At 45.3% G+C, this 19,537-nt stretch overlaps 1 protein-coding gene across 4 annotated transcripts in view; it reads left to right on the top strand.

The window, feature by feature from the left end:
* The window catches only part of LOC139753328 (ATP-binding cassette sub-family C member 5-like), a 525,518-nt gene that overhangs the window by 295,046 nt on the left and 210,935 nt on the right, over positions 1-19,537 (top strand). Inside the window, exon 1 of one of the 4 annotated variants that reach the window (XM_071669666.1) lies at positions 4,340-4,508. The exons of the other annotated variants lie outside the window; for them this stretch is intronic. Coding sequence (XP_071525767.1) covers positions 4,480-4,508 — 29 coding nt within the window. The 5' untranslated portion in view covers positions 4,340-4,479. Of the gene's footprint in view, positions 1-4,339; positions 4,509-19,537 lie in introns of those variants that run through there. 4 annotated transcript variants of the gene reach the window in all.

The raw sequence follows: 19,537 nt of genomic DNA, 5'->3' as shown, positions 1-19,537 counted from the left end.
TTTTTAAACAGAAACGGAACAGACGAGCAAGCACAGGTGCAAGTACAGAGGCACACTCTTTCAAGACACGGGGATGGATGCCTTACTTGTTTCCACAGAGTGAAGCGCTTTTCGCACCGTTCGAGAATTGTTAATCCAGGTTTTTGAATTGATATGGGCCCAAACTTCTCTTGTAAAACCAGTGTTATACAGTGAAATGATATCGCTTCAGGATTCAAGTACGTTTGTATCTTCGGATTTTCCCTGGATGAATGAGATCAGATCTTCCCCCCTTGGAGTACGATAACACGACCCTTGGTTATGATGGCATGACATCTGATGTAACCCTTAAAGTTCAGGTGAAAGGCCAAAGCCATTGTACCCAGTGGTAGATCACGTCATCATCCAGATCCCAATGACTTATGGTTTCTTGTCCTTCAAGTTTTAGTAGTTCCCCTCGTCCACTTCCTCACCTCAGTGCCAGGGTCCGGCTGGCCGGGTTAACGCCCAACCCTGTACAACATATGTTCGTACTACCATGTACACTACGCGTAAGAAGATTACTTGTGAGCTTCAACCAGAGTGTACCGCACGGAACTGCTTGTCTATCTGGGTGACAGGACTGATAATTCGTCGACAGGAATGGGGTTCAATAAGACGACGAGGAATATCAAGAATTACCCGTTGTCCCCTCACATCCTCTTCTTTGAACCGTAGTCTTCAGACACATACCTGGCTCGCCTTAGACGGTTGTCAGGTCTTTGTTTTATATCAGTTTGGCCGTGATCCCCGCTTGACTTAAGAACGAAGTTTTCTGTGATTATTTGATGAGGAAACCGTCCTGGAGAGCTGCTGCTGATAACCTTTGGCAGTGGGAACGCCACAGGTACTCGTGTCAAAGAGAGGGTCGTTGTATATACGAAGACTCTGGAAAAGGTTGATGTTGGATCATCTGGAACTCATGGTGTCTGCAATCTGCTCTATCGTTTTTATCATATTTTCCTTTTTTTATGATTAGCCATCTGTTTCCTTCCTTATTAGGTACTTGTGATCACAGGTACATGGACAGTAAGCACGTCATTATGTCATCTGTTCACCACTTCAGCATTGTTTTGGCAAAAGACCGTCTCATACATATTGACACATATGTTCCCTCCACTACTTTGAAAGTTTTACTGAAGCTTTTCCAAGTTACGTCAGTATATGTACATTTACAATATGACCCCAGGTTTGCCGTTCAAGAGGAGTGCGAAGACTATCGAAATATACATATCTAAAACCGTATTTTTTCACGACTTTCGTGTTGACCAGCATTTATAGGCGATCTTGAAAGTTACCACTAAAGTGATTTTTCGGTGATTACTTATTCCAAACTTTTCTCCAGCTTCAACATTACGAACGAGATCCTCTTTTGCAGTTAGAGCTAAACCCCGTTTACACCAAGTAGGTTTATTACCTAACTGCATTACGGCACTACCAGGCATATTAAGGTGAAGTGTACAGCTCGTATGCTACAGGAAAGGGATGATCCCCAAGTAGATCCCTGTATATCAGTCTCCCATTATGATCGAATCTTGTGCATTACAAATTTCTGCTAACTTATCATAAAGTCTTTCGTTTACTTCTGGTGTCTGTGTTGGGGGCCTGTGCTCTAATCCTATTGTTATTTTCTTCCGAAGCTCATCTTTAATTTGCATGGAAAATGGAGTCGAAATTATCGACAGCGACAACATATTTTAGTGCATGATTAGGACGAGCTGTAAGTAAAAGCAGGACCCCACCACCCTCTCTATTTTCCTTGTCACTGTTAAACAAGACTTTACCCAAGAATTGCATATTTGACGAGGAAATTTTCTTCCAATGCAGTTGTCTAGAACTCTTGAAAATTTCTTACGTACACGTCCTGCATTAATATGAAATTTTCATTGACCTGTTCTACCTTGTTCGTTACCTCTCTTTTTCCTTGCTTCCTCTTGGAAAGTGACCTCAAGTTGCCATGTGCTACCTTTTCCCCGATCTGCCTCGTTTCCAATCAGCACTAGCTGATCTGTCCTGCTATATTCCCCACACTGCCTTGTTCCCTGCCTCGACCTGTGAGGAGACCCCCCCCCCTCTCCAAAGACCCCTCCAACCTGGGAAGTGACTGCTAGATGCCCTTGTCTTTCGTGTTTCTTACATGCCTGCACCTGATCCCTGACTTCTAGTTGACCTGCCCTGTCATTTTCCCTCTTAGCTTTAGTCCCTCTCTCGATTAATCCACGTCTGTAACTATCGAGAAAAAGAGGTTAATACACCAGACTCCTTACAAGGTCCGCATACCACTGATATCTGAATGTATCAAGACTGACGAACCTCGGCTACAAATCCTCTCTTCCGAATCTGCCAAAGCCAGTACGCCTGCCCCATCCTTAGCATGCAGAACATTCTGCCTTTGAAGACCATCCCAGTTTCCGACGAGTAGCACTTTTTCTCCAACTCCTCTACGAGGCAGACTACCCCACAATACTGGGATCCCACCCTTGTTCTTAGACCTGTCTGTAGTTGTATTATACCTACCTATCCACTCCTCACTCCTAGTCTTTCCAATGCCATTGCCACCCGCACGGAGGGAAATAGTGAGCTTGTTTCCCCTTACCAGACTGAATGTCACCCCATTCTGTCTATAACAGGGCCTACCTTGGCATCAGGGAAACACCCTCGTCCTGTTTTTCCTGCCCTGTCCGTGTACCTATCCTGCACTTATCATCACCGACAATCAATATTTTACTCACCATCTTGTTCATCCTCGTAGGGGTGGACTTACCGTTGTCCTTTGGCCCCTTGTGCAGTGCATTACACTCATCTTCCAGTGCAGAGAGAGTTCCTTCCCTCCTCTCCCGACGCTGTCCTCTTAAGCCTCACTTTGCTTCTCCTGTCCATTTCTGAGTATCCCTTGAACTTTATACCCTCTCATGTCTTTACCAGTAACTGTGACCTGGTATGATTTAACAAACATTTTTTTTTTCCACTTTCAGAGTTCGTAAATACTTTCCCTTGTTTTTTCCTTTCCCTTTCATTTAACCTCACTCTATATGTCAGTAAGGTCCCGGCTTGGATCAGTGTTCTCTCCCACAATCAAATCCTCTGTCAGCTGACACATATTTCTTCTTAAGATCAGTGAGTTCCCGTAAAGTGTGTCAAACGTTCCTCTTGGCAGTTGGAGACCAAGCTGATACTGGGTCATCCAGGCACTCCCCTTCCGCCAGCTCTGCCAGCGTCTGCCGCTTTGGGACCTAGCGAGTCTCCCTACTACTGCCTACCACCTACGGGTGGTGGGCAGCTACTAGCGACAAAAGCATGTCCCACTATGTAGCACCAGCCCAGCATAACAGGATGTTACAGATGCGTCGTGTCACGTCCACACTTACAACCCCATATGGATCCTTCCAAAGCCGATGGATCCTCCCAAAGCCGCTGCTGTAGTGATGTCTTTCATCATTCTTCTATTTGGAAAGTAAATTGGGCACCAGCTTAGGCAACGGGGTGAAGACATTACATCTAGGATAGGTCTAGCCACATTTGTAAATCAGCTTTACTAGCCAATCAGGGTAGTCCGTAAGGCCTTACTAGCCAATACTAGCCAATCAGGGATGTCCATACCTGAGCATTAACCTCTCATGTGTGTGGGAGGGGTCTTAAAAAAGCTAACGATTGGGCTGGCACGTACATGAGAGTGGGATACCTCATCGCCAAAAGACATACGCATCATGACCAGGGAGTATCGTTCTGTATATGACGTAAACATATCAACCCTCCCGCATCAGAGACACAACACCGCTCCTCTGGTGCTGTCTCAGCACTCTACTTTAGTCTCCAGTCGTGAGCGGCAACCGCAAGGCGGCCGCTAGGGTGAACCAGACATCCCTGAAGCCTCCGCAGTAACTTACAGTTCGCACCAGGTGGGCGCCGCTGCTCATTCAGACAGTCATTACTGGACAAGCGAATTAGTGTTGTGTTTAGTTGGAGGGGATACAAGATTGCGCAAGTAATTATTTCCTCCCTCAAAGGACGACAAGATTGATTGATTACCTGTAACATCTAACGTCATTTCAATCCTCCCATAGGCAAGGAGTTAGGTCATGCAGTGCTTGATATACAGTAGTGTGCGTAGTCATGTACCAAGCATATGATACTTTCTCGAGTTGCGCAGTCCATCAGTTAGAGAAGACCCGTGAGTGAACATCGTCTTGCACAGAACTTTTTTATGAAATAATGACAAAATAGCTTTATCCTCCCTGTTAGTTATTCCGAGCTGTGGAGAGATTGTCATCTAGTTATTCCGAGAATCTCCCTTGGTGTATAACTTGTCAGTATTGTTTAGGAGGGAAGGCAGTAGCTTTAAGCCCCCGTCACTGGTGGTCTTGCCGTCAGGCTCTGAGGTGGAGGACTGTCTTCCCTGCTGCAGCTCTTGCTGTTGTAAGGCTCGTCTCTCTTGCTGGTACTGCTGCTGCCGCTCTCATTATGACACGCCGCCTGGACATCTCGCAGGGGTGAGTACTCTCTCTCTCTCTCTCTCTCTCTCTCTCTCTCTCTCTCTCTCTCTCTCTCTCTCTCTCTCTCTCTCTCTCTCTCGTCTTTCAGACATATATATACACATGCACACACACCAGGACTTATTTTTTTTTTTTTTTTTGGTGATTTTTCGAATCGCAGACAAAAGTCCTCGTCGAGGCCAAGTACTGATTGAAACTGAAGAGGTGCAAGTAGGGAGAGCAAAAGGCGTGTAAATCAGAGTGTTTGAGGGAGTGTGAAACCTGCCTTCTATAGAAAGGATCGGTCAGACGTGTTGGGAAAGAACTGCGATGGTAAAGAGGTCCAGAGTTTAACGGTACAGTGAAAGCGGTTTACGACAACGGTCCCTTCTTAAACTGCCTCTGACGACGCATTTATTATGTAACCTAGTTGCTGGCCGAGCACTGTGTGGTTTAAGCTAATGGCTTGGACACACATATACACACCAGCCAGCCCTTGAGAGCAGAAATCTCATAACTACCAACTGAAGAAAGAAGAGAACCAGCATTTTGGCTTAGGGCAAATGGGTTAAGTCTTAAAGTCAGCCAGGAAGAGTCAGACTGCTTTAGACTAGGGTTTTTTTTCTTCCAGTAGATACGTATAAGCGGAACCTCCCATGACATGAGGGCAGTCCTCCGTACAAGGACGGATCAGTCCTTTGTGTAATCGGAGCGTCTGTTCAGTACACATGAATTTGTGGCATCTCATCAGGATTGTGTTTCTTAGGGATCGACTTACCTGTGTCTTTGGGGATTTCCTTGAACTGATGAGATGTTCCTGTGTCACGAACTGCGTGTGTTGCGTGGATTGTTGGAATTACAGAGCCTTTAAAGGTCATGAGAAATTATAAGGAGTTTTCGAGAGAGAGAGAAAGATGGTTAGAAATGAAGTATAGAAAGCATTAACCTTAACTAGTTTACGTCTGAATCATTGAAAACTTTGTTCAAAGCCGAGCTTACAAGGGTAGAAATAGTGAAATATAGACGACTACATCCAGCAAGAAAAGATTAGAAAGAAGTGGAGGAACTTAGTCCTAAATGGTCATCATGTGAGTGCCTTTGCTCGTTGATGAGGAGGAAGAGCTCTTGAGGCAGACGGAACATACCCCTCCAGAGGGGTCGCTGGTGATAGGGAAACTGGGAGAGGTGGATCTGTCAACAGTTATGTAGATAAGACTGGCGGGAGAGGAAGCTCGCTAGATACGAGAGAACAGAATGAGGGAGGAGAACCAGAAAGATAGGGAGCTTAAAGATCGCACCACTTTACCACACCCTGTTTTAGGCAGAGGTAGTAAGTACCCCTTGTGTTGTTTCTGTGGCTGAGGAAATACCAGTCGTGTTATAGTTGTAGCTGAGGGAGTACCTGTTGTGTTGTACCTCTGGCTGAGGGAATACCTGTCGTTTTCTACCTGTGGATGAAGAATTGCCCGTGGTGCAGTACCTCTGGCTGGAGGATTACCTGTTGTGTTGTACTTGTGGCTAAGGGAGTACCTGTCGTGTTCTACCTCTCACTGGGAAGGTAAGTGTCATGTTGTACCTGTGGCTGAGGAAGTACCTGTCGTGTTCTACCTCTCGCTGGAAGGGTAACCTCTCTCGCTGTTCCCCATGCTCGGGGAACACTGTCTCCCTCCTACTTCTTTTGGGGTTAAGTCTGTTGTGGTGTTGCTCTGGTAAGGTTCAAGCACCGGTGGAGCCGACCTCCACCTGGGGAATACCCATGTAACAAGGACTCCGTCTGCTTCCTACGCCTCCCTCGTAATTAGAGACTGTACCACTAACTAAAGGCAGTAATGGTGATAATAATAAAAATAATAATTATAATAATAATAATAATAATGATAATAATAATAATAGTAGTAGTAGTAATAATAATGATAATAATAATGATAATGATAATAATAATAATGATAATAATAATAATAATAATAATAATAATAATAATAATGATAATAATAATATTTTTTAAAACATAGAGCAGAAGCCAAGTAGGGAGTGCTCATCCTCCTCGAAGGCTCAGGTTAGGATGTTTGAATGTGTGTGGATATAACCAAGATGAGGAGACAGGAGAGATAGGTAGCATGTTTGTAGAAAGGAACCTGGATGTTTTGGCTCTTGAGTTAAACAAAGCCCATAGAAAAAGGGGAAGAATGGTCTAGAAATACCTTAGGAGTAAAGTCAGGGGTTGGTGTGAGGGCAAGAGCAAAGGAAGGGATAGTAGTGCTGCTGAAGTACGAGTTGTGGGAGTGTGTGAAAGCACATATGAGAGTGATCTCCAAACTGATGTGGGTAAAAGTAAAAGTTAATTGCGAGAGATAGGTGATTATCAGTGTTTATGCAACTGACCCTGAGAAGAAAGATCATGAGAGGAAAGTGTTTTGGGAGCAGCTAATTGAATGGATCTGCAGTTTTGTTGCAAGAGACCGGATTTTAGTGATGGGTAATATCAGTGCGAAAGTGTGCAACGTGGCAGTTGAGAGTATGATTGAGGGACATGGGTTATTTAGTAAGGTGAATGGAAATGGTGAACACCTTGTAGAGTTGTATGCTGAAAATGGACCGGTGATTTTAGGGATTCGTGGTTTAAAAAAGAGGGGCATAGACAAGTACAGGTATGTAGGTAGGAAAGATGTAGACTGAACCAGACAAGTGTTGATCATGTGAACAGTTCATGTGTTATCCGTCTACCTGAGCTAATAAATAGCACGCCGTGGTAGTACGTGTTGTCGTAGGGATAATGACGGCATCCCCAGACGAAGTTCAGCATATTTATAACTCGCCTCTGAATCCCAAGCAGGTCTTAGGTAACAAGGGCCGGCATTAGCGTCGCGGCTCAAGGTGCTGGCGTCTGGCAGGTCTGGAGGAGGAGAGGAGCAGCTCTCTCTCTCTCTCTCTCTCTCTCTCTCTCTCTCTCTCTCTCTCTCTCTCTCTCTCTCTCTCTCTCTCTCTCTCTCTCGACCGCCCCCCCCCCCCTCCCTCCCTGCAAGACACGTACTCGAGACGTCTTAACGTCCCCGTGTTCGTGGGCGGCTGGCGTGCCTTTGTCTCCCTCCTGCTTAGGCAACCTCCTGTCCTGGAGGCGCAAATACTTAACGTTCTTGCTTTACGCTCGTTTATTGGGTATGAAGCGGATGTGGGCGAATGAGGCCAGTTTTTTTTTTCGTCTGCTACTGGCGCTACATCACTAACTACGGAAAGTGCGAACAAAGATGACAAATATATATATATATATATATATATATATATATATATATATATATATATATATATATATATATATATGTGTGTGTGTGTGTGAGGGGGCAAAGTCTCTTTAAGTGCACTAAGTTGTTTGTGGAAAGGGAGGTGAGGAAAAACATAGGTATATATATATATATATATATATATATATGATGGGACAGCAATCCCGATGGTGCTGTGCGAGTGCGGGTCGCGCAGGCCCTGAATGCAAGAGAACAGAATGTAGACACATGAATACAAAGGAATTCATACACAACAGACCACTGGGTTTCTAACGAGGCTGTTTGTGACAACGGAAAAGAACAGAAATCCCATGAGTAATGTGGGAGGAGGAGAAAGACACATATTTTTCAAAGAGGAAGTCATGTATATTTTTCGTATGGTTAAAGAGGAGCAAATAATGTTAGTTCAAAATTAGAAGCAATATATTGTGTTGGGGGCATGAATCCCCCCCCCCTCCTCTCTCTCTCTCTCTCTCTCTCTCTCTCTCTCTCTCTCTCTCTCTCTCTCTCTCTCTCTCTATCTATCTATCTATCTATCTATCTATCTATATATTTTTTTTTTTTTTTTTTTTATACTTTGTCGCTGTCTCCCGCGTTTGCGAGGTAGCGCAAGGAAACAGACGAAAGAAATGGCCCAACCCCCCCCCCCCCCCCCATACACATGTACATACACACGTCCACACACGCAAATATACATACCTACACAGCTTTCCATGGTTTACCCCAGACGCTTCACATGCCTTGATTCAATCCACTGACAGCACGTCAACCCCTGTATACCACATGACTCCAATTCACTCTATTCCTTGCCCTCCTTTCACCCTCCTGCATGTTCAGGCCCCGATCACACAAAATCTTTTTCACTCCATCTTTCCACCTCCAATTTGGTCTCCCTCTTCTCCTCGTTCCCTCCACCTCCGACACATATATCCTCTTGGTCAATCTCTCCTCACTCATTCTCTCCATGTGCCCAAACCATTTCAAAACACCCTCTTCTGCTCTCTCAACCACGCTCTTTTTATTTCCACACATCTCTCTTACCCTTACGTTACTTACTCGATCAAACCACCTCACACCACACATTGTCCTCAAACATCTCATTTCCAGCACATCCATCCTCCTGCGCACATCTCTATCCATAGCCCACGCCTCGCAACCATACAACATTGTTGGAACCACTATTCCCTCAAACATACCCATTTTCGCTTTCCGAGATAATGTTCTCGACTTCCACACATTTTTCAAGGCTCCCAAAATTTTCGCCCCCTCCCCCACCCTATGATCCACTTCCGCTTCCATGGTTCCATCCGCTGACAGATCCACTCCCAGATATCTAAAACACTTCACTTCCTCCAGTTTTTCTCCATTCAAACTCACCTCCCAATTGACTTGACCCTCACCCCTACTGTACCTAATAACCTTGCTCTTATTCACATTTACTCTCAACTTTCTTCTTCCACACACTTTACCAAACTCAGTCACCAGCTTCTGCAGTTTCTCACATGAATCAGCCACCAGCGCTGTATCATCAGCGAACAACAACTGACTCACTTCCCAAGCTCTCTCATCCCCAACAGACTTCATACTTGCCCCTCTTTCCAGGACTCTTGCATTTACCTCCCTTACAACCCCATCCATAAACAAATTAAACAACCATGGAGACATCACACACCCCTGCCGCAAACCTACATTCACTGAGAACCAATCACTTTCCTCTCTTCCTACACGTACACATGCCTTACATCCTCGATAAAAACTTTTCACTGCTTCTAACAACTTGCCTCCCACACCATATATTCTTAATACCTTCCACAGAGCATCTCTATCAACTCTATCATATGCCTTCTCCAGATCCATAAATGCTACATACAAATCCATTTGCTTTTCTAAGTATTTCTCACATACATTCTTCAAAGCAAACACCTGATCCACACATCCTCTACCACTTCTGAAACCGCACTGCTCTTCCCCAATCTGATGCTCTGTACATGCCTTCACCCTCTCGATCAATACCCTCCCATATAATTTACCAGGAATACTCAACAAACTTATACCTCTGTAATTTGAGCACTCACTCTTATCCCCTTTGCCTTTGTACAATGGCACTATGCACGCATTCCGCCAATCCTCAGGCACCTCACCATGAGTCATACATACATTAAATAACCTTACCAACCAGTCAACAATACAGTCACCCCCTTTTTTAATAAATTCCACTGCAATACCATCCAAACCTGCTGCCTTGCCGGCTTTCATCTTCCGCAAAGCTTTTACTACCTCTTCTCGGTTTACCAAATCATTTTCCCTAACCCTCTCACTTTGCACACTACCTCGACCAAAACACCCTATATCTGCCACTCTGTCATCAGCCACATTCAACAAACCTTCAAAATACTCATTCCATCTCCTTCTCACATCACCGCTACTTGTTATCACCTCCCCATTTGCGCCCTTCACTGAAGTTCCCATTTGCTCCCTTGTCTTACGCACCCTATTTACCTCCTTCCAGAACATCTTTTTATTCTCCCTAAAATTTACTGATAGTCTCTCACCCCAACTCTCATTTGCCCTTTTTTTCACCTCTTGCACCTTTCTCTTGACCTCCTGTCTCTTTCTTTTATACTTCTCCCACTCAATTGCATTTTTTCCCTGCAAAAATCGTCCAAATGCCTCTCTCTTCTCTTTCACTAATACTCTTACTTCTTCATCCCACCACTCACTACCCTTTCTAAACAGCCCACCTCCCACTCTTCTCATGCCACAAGCATCTTTTGCGCAATCCATCACTGATTCCCTAAATACATCCCATTCCTCCCCCACTCCCCTTACTTCCATTGTTCTCACCTTTTTCCATTCTGTACACAGTCTCTCCTGGTACTTCCCCACACAGGTCTCCTTCCCAAGCTCACTTACTCTCACCACCTTCTTCACCCCAACATTCACTCCTCTTTTCTGAAAACCCATACTAATCTTCACCTTAGCCTCCACAAGATAATGATCAGACATCCCTCCAGTTGCACCTCTCAGCACATTAACATCCAAAAGTCTCTCTTTCGCGCGCCTGTCAATTAACACGTAATCCAATAACGCTCTCTGGCCATCTCTCCTACTTACATAAGTATACTTATGTATATCTCGCTTTTTAAACCAGGTATTCCCAATCATCAGTCCTTTTTCAGCACATAAATCTACAAGCTCTTCACCATTTCCATTTACAACACTGAACACCCCATGCATACCAATTATTCCCTCAACTGCCACATTACTCACCTTTGCATTCAAATCACCCATCACTATAACCCGGTCTCGTGCATCAAAACCGCTAACACACTCATTTAGCTGCTCCCAAAACACTTGCCTCTCATGATCTTTCTTCTCATGCCCAGGTGCATATGCACCAATAATCACCCACCTCTCTCCATCAACTTTCAGTTTTACCCATATTAATCGAGAATTTACTTTCTTGCATTCTATCACATACTCCCACAACTCCTGTTTCAGGAGTATTGCTACTCCTTCCCTTGCTCTTGTCCTCTCACTAACCCCTGACTTCACTCCCCAGACACTTCCAAACCACTCTTCCCCTTTACCCTTGAGCTTCGTTTCACTCAGAGCCAAAACATCCAGGTTCCTTTCCACAAACATACTACCTATCTCTCCTTTTTTCACATCTCGGTTACATCCACACACATTTAGGCATCCCACTCTGAGCCTTCGAGGAGGATGATCACTCCCCGCGTGACTCCTTCTTCTGTTTCCCATTTTAGAAAGTTAATACAAGGAGGGGAGGATTTCCGGCCCCCCGCTCCCGTCCCCTCTAGTCGCTTTCTACGACACGCGAGGAATACGTGGGAAGTATTCTTTCACCCCTATCCCCAGGGATAATATACATATATATATACATATACACACACACACACATACACATACATACGCACATACACACACACACACACACATACATATATATACATATGAAAAATGTAAGAAACAATTTATAAAACAAACTTTTAGCTTGAATGAAAAAAATGAATGTCACATAATGGTTCAACCTCTGGCTATGGAAAAGGAAATGTACAATTTATTCACGTTTGTGTGAATAAATTGTACATTTCCTATCTATATATATATATATATATATATATATATATATATATATATATATATATTGTGTTCAGGCCATGCTACCTCGCTTCGACCTTGGGTCTTTGTGGTCTGTGTATCTATGTGATTCAAGAGGTCTATGCTTCAACGTATCTATGGTCATGCTTTGAAATAATTGGTAAATCGTTGCCTTTGTTAGCAATCCTGTTGAAGAAAGAGTACCTGGCCTCCTTCGAGGTAAATCCTTTGCCCGCGAGTTTGTATCCATTACAACGGATGACTTTGAGAAAAAATAGATCCCTGACTTTATTTATGCTGGAGATGTGGCCCACCTCCTGTGGCCACGTAGCGGGAGGGGGTGGTCGCTACTGTCAGCCGAGAAAAAGATATATATATGTATATATATTCCTATGAGTCCACGGGGAAAATGAACCACGATAAGCTCCCAAGTGCCTTTTCATGTAATAATCACATCATCAGGGGAGACACAAGCTAGAAATATAACAGTTAGTTGATATGCATCGAAGAGACGAAGCTAGGGCGCCATTTTGTGAACATGCGATTGTCCAAGACATACAGCGAGCGTTCATAAACTTATTTTACTAATTTTATCAACAATAAAGTTATCTAATTTGTATAGGCCATCACTAATATTAAGATTATAATTCTTTGTGTCTTTGATAATAGAAGATTCAATGATATTTCTCGTGGTAATAGAGTTAGAGTTATTTTACTAATTTTATCAACAATAAAGTTATCTAATTTGTATAGGCCATCACTAATATTAAGATTATAATTCTTTGTGTCTTTGATAATAGAAGATTCAATGATATTTCTTGTGGTAATAGAGTTAGAGTTAATAACTGAGATGGCATTACTCCAGTCAGTACAACGATCATAGTTTTTAACGTGATTAAACAAGGCATTTGATTCTTGTCCCGTTCTTATACTATATTTATGTTGCTTAAGTCTAACAGAAAGATCCTTACCAGTCTGCCCAGCATAAGATTTATACAATTTCCACATGGCACTTTATAGATGCATCCAGGAGAATTTTCTGGTGAATTCCTGATTAAGATTTTCCTGAGCTAAACGGTAGAGCCCTTGGTTATATACCAAGATCCAGCCCTTGATCACGACCCTTGTGCACGACGGTACGACCCTTAGACACGGCCGTATGACCATTGGGTACCATAGCCAGGCTCATTTTTCGACGTCAGGTGTAAAAGGTCAGGCCATCGTGCCCATTGATCATTCCTTCGTGCCTTAGGCTCGTACCGTTGTACACAAGGGTCGTAGTGTTGTACTCAAAAGGGTCGTAACTTGGTGCTCAGGGGCTCTGCCGTTTTGCTCAAGGCGTAAAATGTTTTAGATGTTTTTTATTTTCCCACTGCCACATTGACTCGCTAGGCACTCCACACCGCTACATGTAAAGCCTGAGCTCCGCTTTTTCCAAGGTGATCTCATACCACAGCACTAATTACCTCTCTCCTTTCCTCCCATTTTCCTCCGTATTCTCACGTCTCCTCCATGTCAGAGACTCTCATCCACATACTGTCTCACGGAAACCATCACCGTTCATCGAGAATATTTATCGCTGCCAGTATTTAGTATGTATTTATTTATATGTATGAAGATGTAGGTAGATATGTCGACGTTCTGTAGCACTACATTTCTCCTCCGTGTTCAACGAACGAGTTTTAAACGCTGCTATCATTTATTGTTGGTTCTACAGCGCAGAGCTCGTATCGTTACTCACTCGTTTTTTCTGTCCTTTTTTTTTTCCCCCTGAGTTTGAATCTGTGTCTTTTGCTTTGTGTTCCCGTCTGGTTGCGTCTGTCTGTGTTTGTTGGTTTGTGTTCTTTTTTTCTTTCCTCGTATCTGCATCCTAGTTGGCAGGAACCCAAGTGTCACAGAGAGAGAGAGAGAGAGAGAGAGAGAGAGAGAGAGAGAGAGAGAGAGAGAGAGAGAGAGAGAGTGAAGGGTTGGTAGTTGTTCCATCGTCCTGAGACAGTCTGTCAAGTACCGTGAAAGTCCTGGCATAGAAATGACGAAATTATGATAATATTTCTTCCCTTTTTTTTTGATCATTTGGATAATGATGAGGGCAGCGGGGAGTGTTGGTGTATAGTCTCCGCTGCTGTCCTTTCCGTTGGGGAGGGTGGAGGTATCGTCTCTGTGTCTTCCCTGCTGCCCCTTCCGTTGGATAGGGTGGGGGTATCGTCTCTGTGTCTTCGCTGCTGCCCCTTCCGTTGGGGAGGGTGGGGGTATCGTCTCTTGTGTCTCCGCTGCTGCCCCTTCCGTTGGGGAGGGTGGAGGTATCGTCTCTTGTGTCTTCGCTGCTGCCCCTTCCGTTGGATAGGGTGGGGGTATCGTCTCTGTGTCTTCGCTGTTGCCCCTTTCCGTTGGGGAGGGTGGGGGTATCGTCTCTGTGTCTTCGCTGCTGCCCCTTCCGTTGGGGAGGGTGGGGGTATCGTCTCTTGTGTCTCCGCTGCTGCCCCTTCCGTTGGGGAGGGTGGAGGTATCGTCTCTGTGTCTTCCCTGCTGCCCCTTCCGTTGGATAGGGTGGGGGTATCGTCTCTTGTGTCTCCGCTGCTGCCCCTTCCGTTGGGGAGGGTGGGGGTATCGTCTCTGTGTCTTCGCTGCTGCCCCTTTCCGTTGGGGAGGGTGGGGGTATCGTCTCTGTGTCTTCGCTGTTGCCCCTTCCGTTGGGGAGGGTGGAGGTATCGTCTCTTGTGTCTTCGCTGCTGCCCCTTCCGTCGGGGAGGGTGGGGGTATCGTTTCTGTGTCTTCCCTGCTTCTCCTTCCGTCGGGGAGGGTGGAGGTATCGTCTCTTGTGTCTTCGCTGCTGCCCCTTCCGTTGGGGAGGGTGGGGGTATCGTCTCTGTGTCTTCGCTGCTGCCCCTTCCGTTGGGGAGGGTGGAGGTATCGTCTCTTGTGTCTTCGCTGCTGCCCCTTCCGTCGGGGAGGGTGGGGGTATCGTCTCTGTGTCTTCCCTGCTGCCCCTTCCGTTGGGGAGGGTGGGGGTATCGTCTCTGTGTCTCCGCTGCTGCCCCTTCCGTTGGGGAGGGTGGAGGTATCGTCTCTTGTGTCTCCGCTGCTGCCCCTTCCGTTGGATAGGGTGGGGGTATCGTCTCTTGTGTCTTCGCTGCTGCCCCTTGCGTTGGGGAGGGTGGGGGTATCGTCTCTGTCTTCGTTGCTGCCCCTTCCGTTGGGGAGTGTGGGGGTAGCGTTTCTGTGTCTTCCCTGCTGCCCCTTCCGTTGGGGAGGGTGGGGGTATCGTCTCTACTGCCCCTTCCGTTGTACGGCAACAACTTGTGGGATCTTCCAGGAAGGTGCGCTTCACCCATGAGCCTCGAGCTGCCATTATGTAACAACACAAGAGAGAGAGAGAGAGAGAGAGAGAGAGAGAGAGAGAGAGAGAGAGAGAGAGAGAGAGAGAGAGAGAGCTGCCTGTCTCCTGTCCTCTCGCTCCCTCCATCCTACACCCACCATCCTCATCCCCAAAAGCGACCGCGAAGAGGCCATGAATAGCCATTGAAACATGTGTTGGCTGGTCCCCAGAGGCGCTACGCTAGGTTTATTGACGCGCCTGTAGAGCCCCCCAGGAGTGGGGTCTGGAGGAGGATGAACCTGTGGGGGAATAAGCCATGGACAGTGTTCGTGCCACAAGTGCCCTCCACTGCTTCCTGTGCTCCTGTGTGTGTGTGTGTGTGTGTGTGTGTAAAAGCGAGTACGTGTATATAATTACATATCATGGAACTTTACACGAACCTTAGATTTGAAAGGTGCTCATTCCATCTCTGAGGCATGGATGTGAAGACACTGTCTACTTGAGTTAAGTTAGGTTAGATATAAGAGCCGGAGAGAGAGAGAGAGAGAGAGAGAGAGAGAGAGAGAGAGAGAGAGAGAGAGAGAGAGAGAGAGAGAGAGAGAGAGAGAGAGTTTAGCTTAGCAGCGTTGAAATCGGGAGGATTGTCTGAATGAAGGAGGAAGACGAGATGGATTCGTTGTGTTGACGAAATTGATAGAGAAGTGCATGGATGAGTCTTTTAGGATAGTATGGCCACATAGAACCTATGACAAATGATTGTTGGGTCTCTCTCTCTCTCTCTCTCTCTCTCTCTCTCTCTCTCTCTATATATATATATATATATATATATATATATATATATATATATATATCCATCTATCTATCTATCTATCTTCATTCAGATACCGAGTTTAATGATGCGGACTTTCTGTATCACATAATTAAATCCCCATTAAAAGAACTGAGGTACAGTGAAGAGAGAGAATGATGAAAGAATGTGGACGGGAGAGCCAGAGAGAAAATATTATCCTCGCGCGTGAACGAAACAAGTAAATATTATTCTCGTCCGTGAACAATGCCAGAAACAAGCAAATATCAGTAGTTCATCATGCATTCTGATACAGTCATACAGTTTCAACATACACATAGGCACCTATCATTTATGTCACTATAATGACGTAATACCCGATCACTGTAACCGTTGGGTCACTGTTATTACACTTGTATTATAGTCTTACTGAGGCGATGCAGTGGGGTGTATGGTTTACCCGTAGCTGTCCATCACGAAAGCTAGCTGGGTCTCGACAGTCAGATGCTTGAATGACCGTTGGTATATTACAAGCGCTGCGATGTGGCCACGTCTCGGCCCATCTGTGCCATATAGCCTGTGATGATGGTCAGCTGGCGACGTTGTCTTTAAGGGGACAAGTCCCATAGTGGTGCTAACGTTAGCGGTTTCGGCTAGCGTCGCGGTTGGCAACGTTGACTCTCACAGTTCACCGAGTCCCGTAACATAAGGGAGTGTAGTATGCCTACCGTCGTTGTTTGACCTCATTGGAGCTTTATTGATGCACCACGTCGGCAGCACGACCTCCCGAGTTGATGTTGTACGACACAGGGTCACTCCTAGGGTTGGTTGAAGACCAGTGGAGTGGCGGTAGGAACGACTCTTAGCGAACTAACTTACGGACAGGTCGTCGTCTGTCATAGATGGCGGTGGCGTCGCGAGGCATTCACACGGTTACCCCAGCTACTCGTTACACTCTCCTGTGGTGCACATCAGTAACTCTGTAGCACCACTTGGTGGTGCGGCTCCTGCAAAAGCCACAGGGATTCCAGGAGTAACTGCTGGTATCTGGCGGTTCCCCAGGCGTTTCTTCAGAGTGGCGTCCGTCGTTCCACTGGTTTCACCCACTTAACTCGGCGGGAAAGTCGGCGACATACCCACAGAGTAGGTTAGCTCTCTGCGTCTCACAGGCTAGGCGTCAGTCCCTTCTTGAATAGATAGAGGGAGTTGCGCTCCAGTGCGGTTGGGGAGATTGCTGGGATCCCCTTGCACGAGAGAGAGAGAGAGAGAGAGAGAGAGAGAGAGAGAGAGAGAGAGAGAGAGAGAGAGAGAGACGTGCACGTTCTTCTGGTCTTGCGGGGCTCCGTCAAGCTCTGGGCAAGTTTCGAATCTCTGGGCCCTGGCGTGGCCTCTCTCATTGGACCGGGCACTTTGGCATCACAAGAGGTGGCCTGTAGTCAGCACTGGTATAACAAAGGCGCTTTTATGTATAATTTTATATATAGATTCAAACCAAAATCACTAGATGTTGCTGACGTACCTGAAGAATAAGATAGAAGCGCTATTGCCTCACACAAATGCAGTAATTAAAGGAATTAACATCGTTTGACAGCAGTATCGAAATGGGTTCAGCCCTGGGCTGCTTTTTACAGACTAGTTCGTGGATCATCGTCGTTGCTGGAGATAGATTACGTTGCCGATAGTTTTGCATCTGCAATAATTTGCATCCCTACCATCCCGAAAAAAGACAGAAATAACAATAGCATAAACAAAAACGTTGATGTTATTTGAGGAGGCAAAGTTTGGACGCAAGTCAACTAGAAAGCATTCTTAAAACACCTTACGTAAGCAGAGTCTGCAAAGGAGGATGTAAGATAATACCAAGGCAATATACGCCAGTTATCTCGACATCACACGTCAAGCTTGACGGACGCATTTGCTCAAGATCAACGGTATAAATGAAGGCCGACATGGACGTGTAAAATTATTAAAGCCACTCAGACCCTAGTGGAGAACGGACTCTTGTTTTTTCTCTCTCTCGATTTTCCCGAGGCGTTTGGCAAAGTAGAATCGGCAGTTAACAAGAGAAAGTAGCAGAGCAAAACGTTGAAGGTACGATAGGGAGGATGGATCTGAGAGTATATAAATAACAGAAAATTCAGAGTAGCTGCAAATGAAGATGTTCTGTCGAAGTTGCCACGGGAGACGTCATTAGCCTCTTTATGTCCTTGCGATGAAGATGATAAACATCGCAGGAGAAGCCTAAGTATAGTCATGTGCTGTGCTGATGATACGAGCAACATGATACGATCAGATGACTCGTAAAATGGTTGGCCAAAAGTGTTTGATACCATCAACAAATGGGCCGAAGTGAAGACGTTGAAATTCAGCTAAGAAAGGTTTGTAGATATGCGCACATAACTCGTGGAATGAACCAGAATATAATGATAACACCATTAAAAGGGCCAATAGGGAAGACGAAACGAGCTTCAGTCTTCTAAAGAGTCATCATAAACGAAAGACTAGTATTCAGAGTGAACATTCGTAAGTTAGCAATATTGAATCCACTGATGAGTGGTATGATAATGAGAACTTTCGCTATAAAAGAAAACTGATGGTGAAAATATTCATCGCATTTATAAGCAGCAAGATTAAATACTGAGCTGCATGTTCATTCAATCAAGTGGAAATGAAACTATGATTATGAAACACTTTACGAGCAAAATCGAAGGAACGGGACGGAACGATCTATCAACAGAGGGTGAACAAACTCGAACTTTACAACCTAGAGAGAAGACGAGAAAGATGCATAGTAATTTGTACGTTGGTTAAAGGGATAAAGGATGATATAGTGGCTCTAAAAGCCTCTCAAAGAAAGAAAGAAATACACCAAACTCTACAGTATCACCGTGGAATTTAGAAAATAATCGAGCAAAAATATACGAAAGTCCAGAACGGAATATAGAAAGACTTGTTGAGGACTTTATACATTATACACCTTGCATAAGCCATCTGACAGCAACCTGACGTAGTGGCGAAATCGGTCACACCAGGACCACTTTCATTACCTCATTAAACAACTTCAGTGAACTCATGTGGTGACCTTTTCATTTCGTAGCCCAAACACCCATGCAGGTAGACGACAGTTACCTTCGCAACGGGAGGTCTAACCCCCCGTCAGGCTTTGGCGATCAGTAGTGCTCTATGATTCCCCAGAGGCCCATCATAATGGACTTGGCGGCCGCGCCCACACAATTAAAGCTACCGGTCGACCTGCCTTGCTACATATATATCGGTAGCGGCGTGGTCGATTCATCTTGTTTCTTTATGTACCCGGACGTCAAGCTATTGGACACTGAGGCGCGCGTGGCGTGTGGAAACATGTGACTTCAGGCCACACAGATCCCGTGGTCTCCTTCAGCAGGACTTCCTGTGATGTCGTCAACACCAGTTCCTGCAGCACTAAACATTGACAACCGCCACACTCTCCGAACTGCAGAATCTCAAGCATCTCCAATGTGCCGCACCGTAGCAAAGCCACAGAACCTAGATGACTCTAGGTAAC

This window comes from Panulirus ornatus, chromosome 14, assembly GCF_036320965.1.
Source record: "Panulirus ornatus isolate Po-2019 chromosome 14, ASM3632096v1, whole genome shotgun sequence".
In the NCBI taxonomy this organism is placed as follows: domain Eukaryota; kingdom Metazoa; phylum Arthropoda; class Malacostraca; order Decapoda; family Palinuridae; genus Panulirus; species Panulirus ornatus.
The sequence above is the reverse complement of the archived record's forward strand: the minus strand, read 5'-3'. Positions and strand labels throughout refer to the sequence as shown.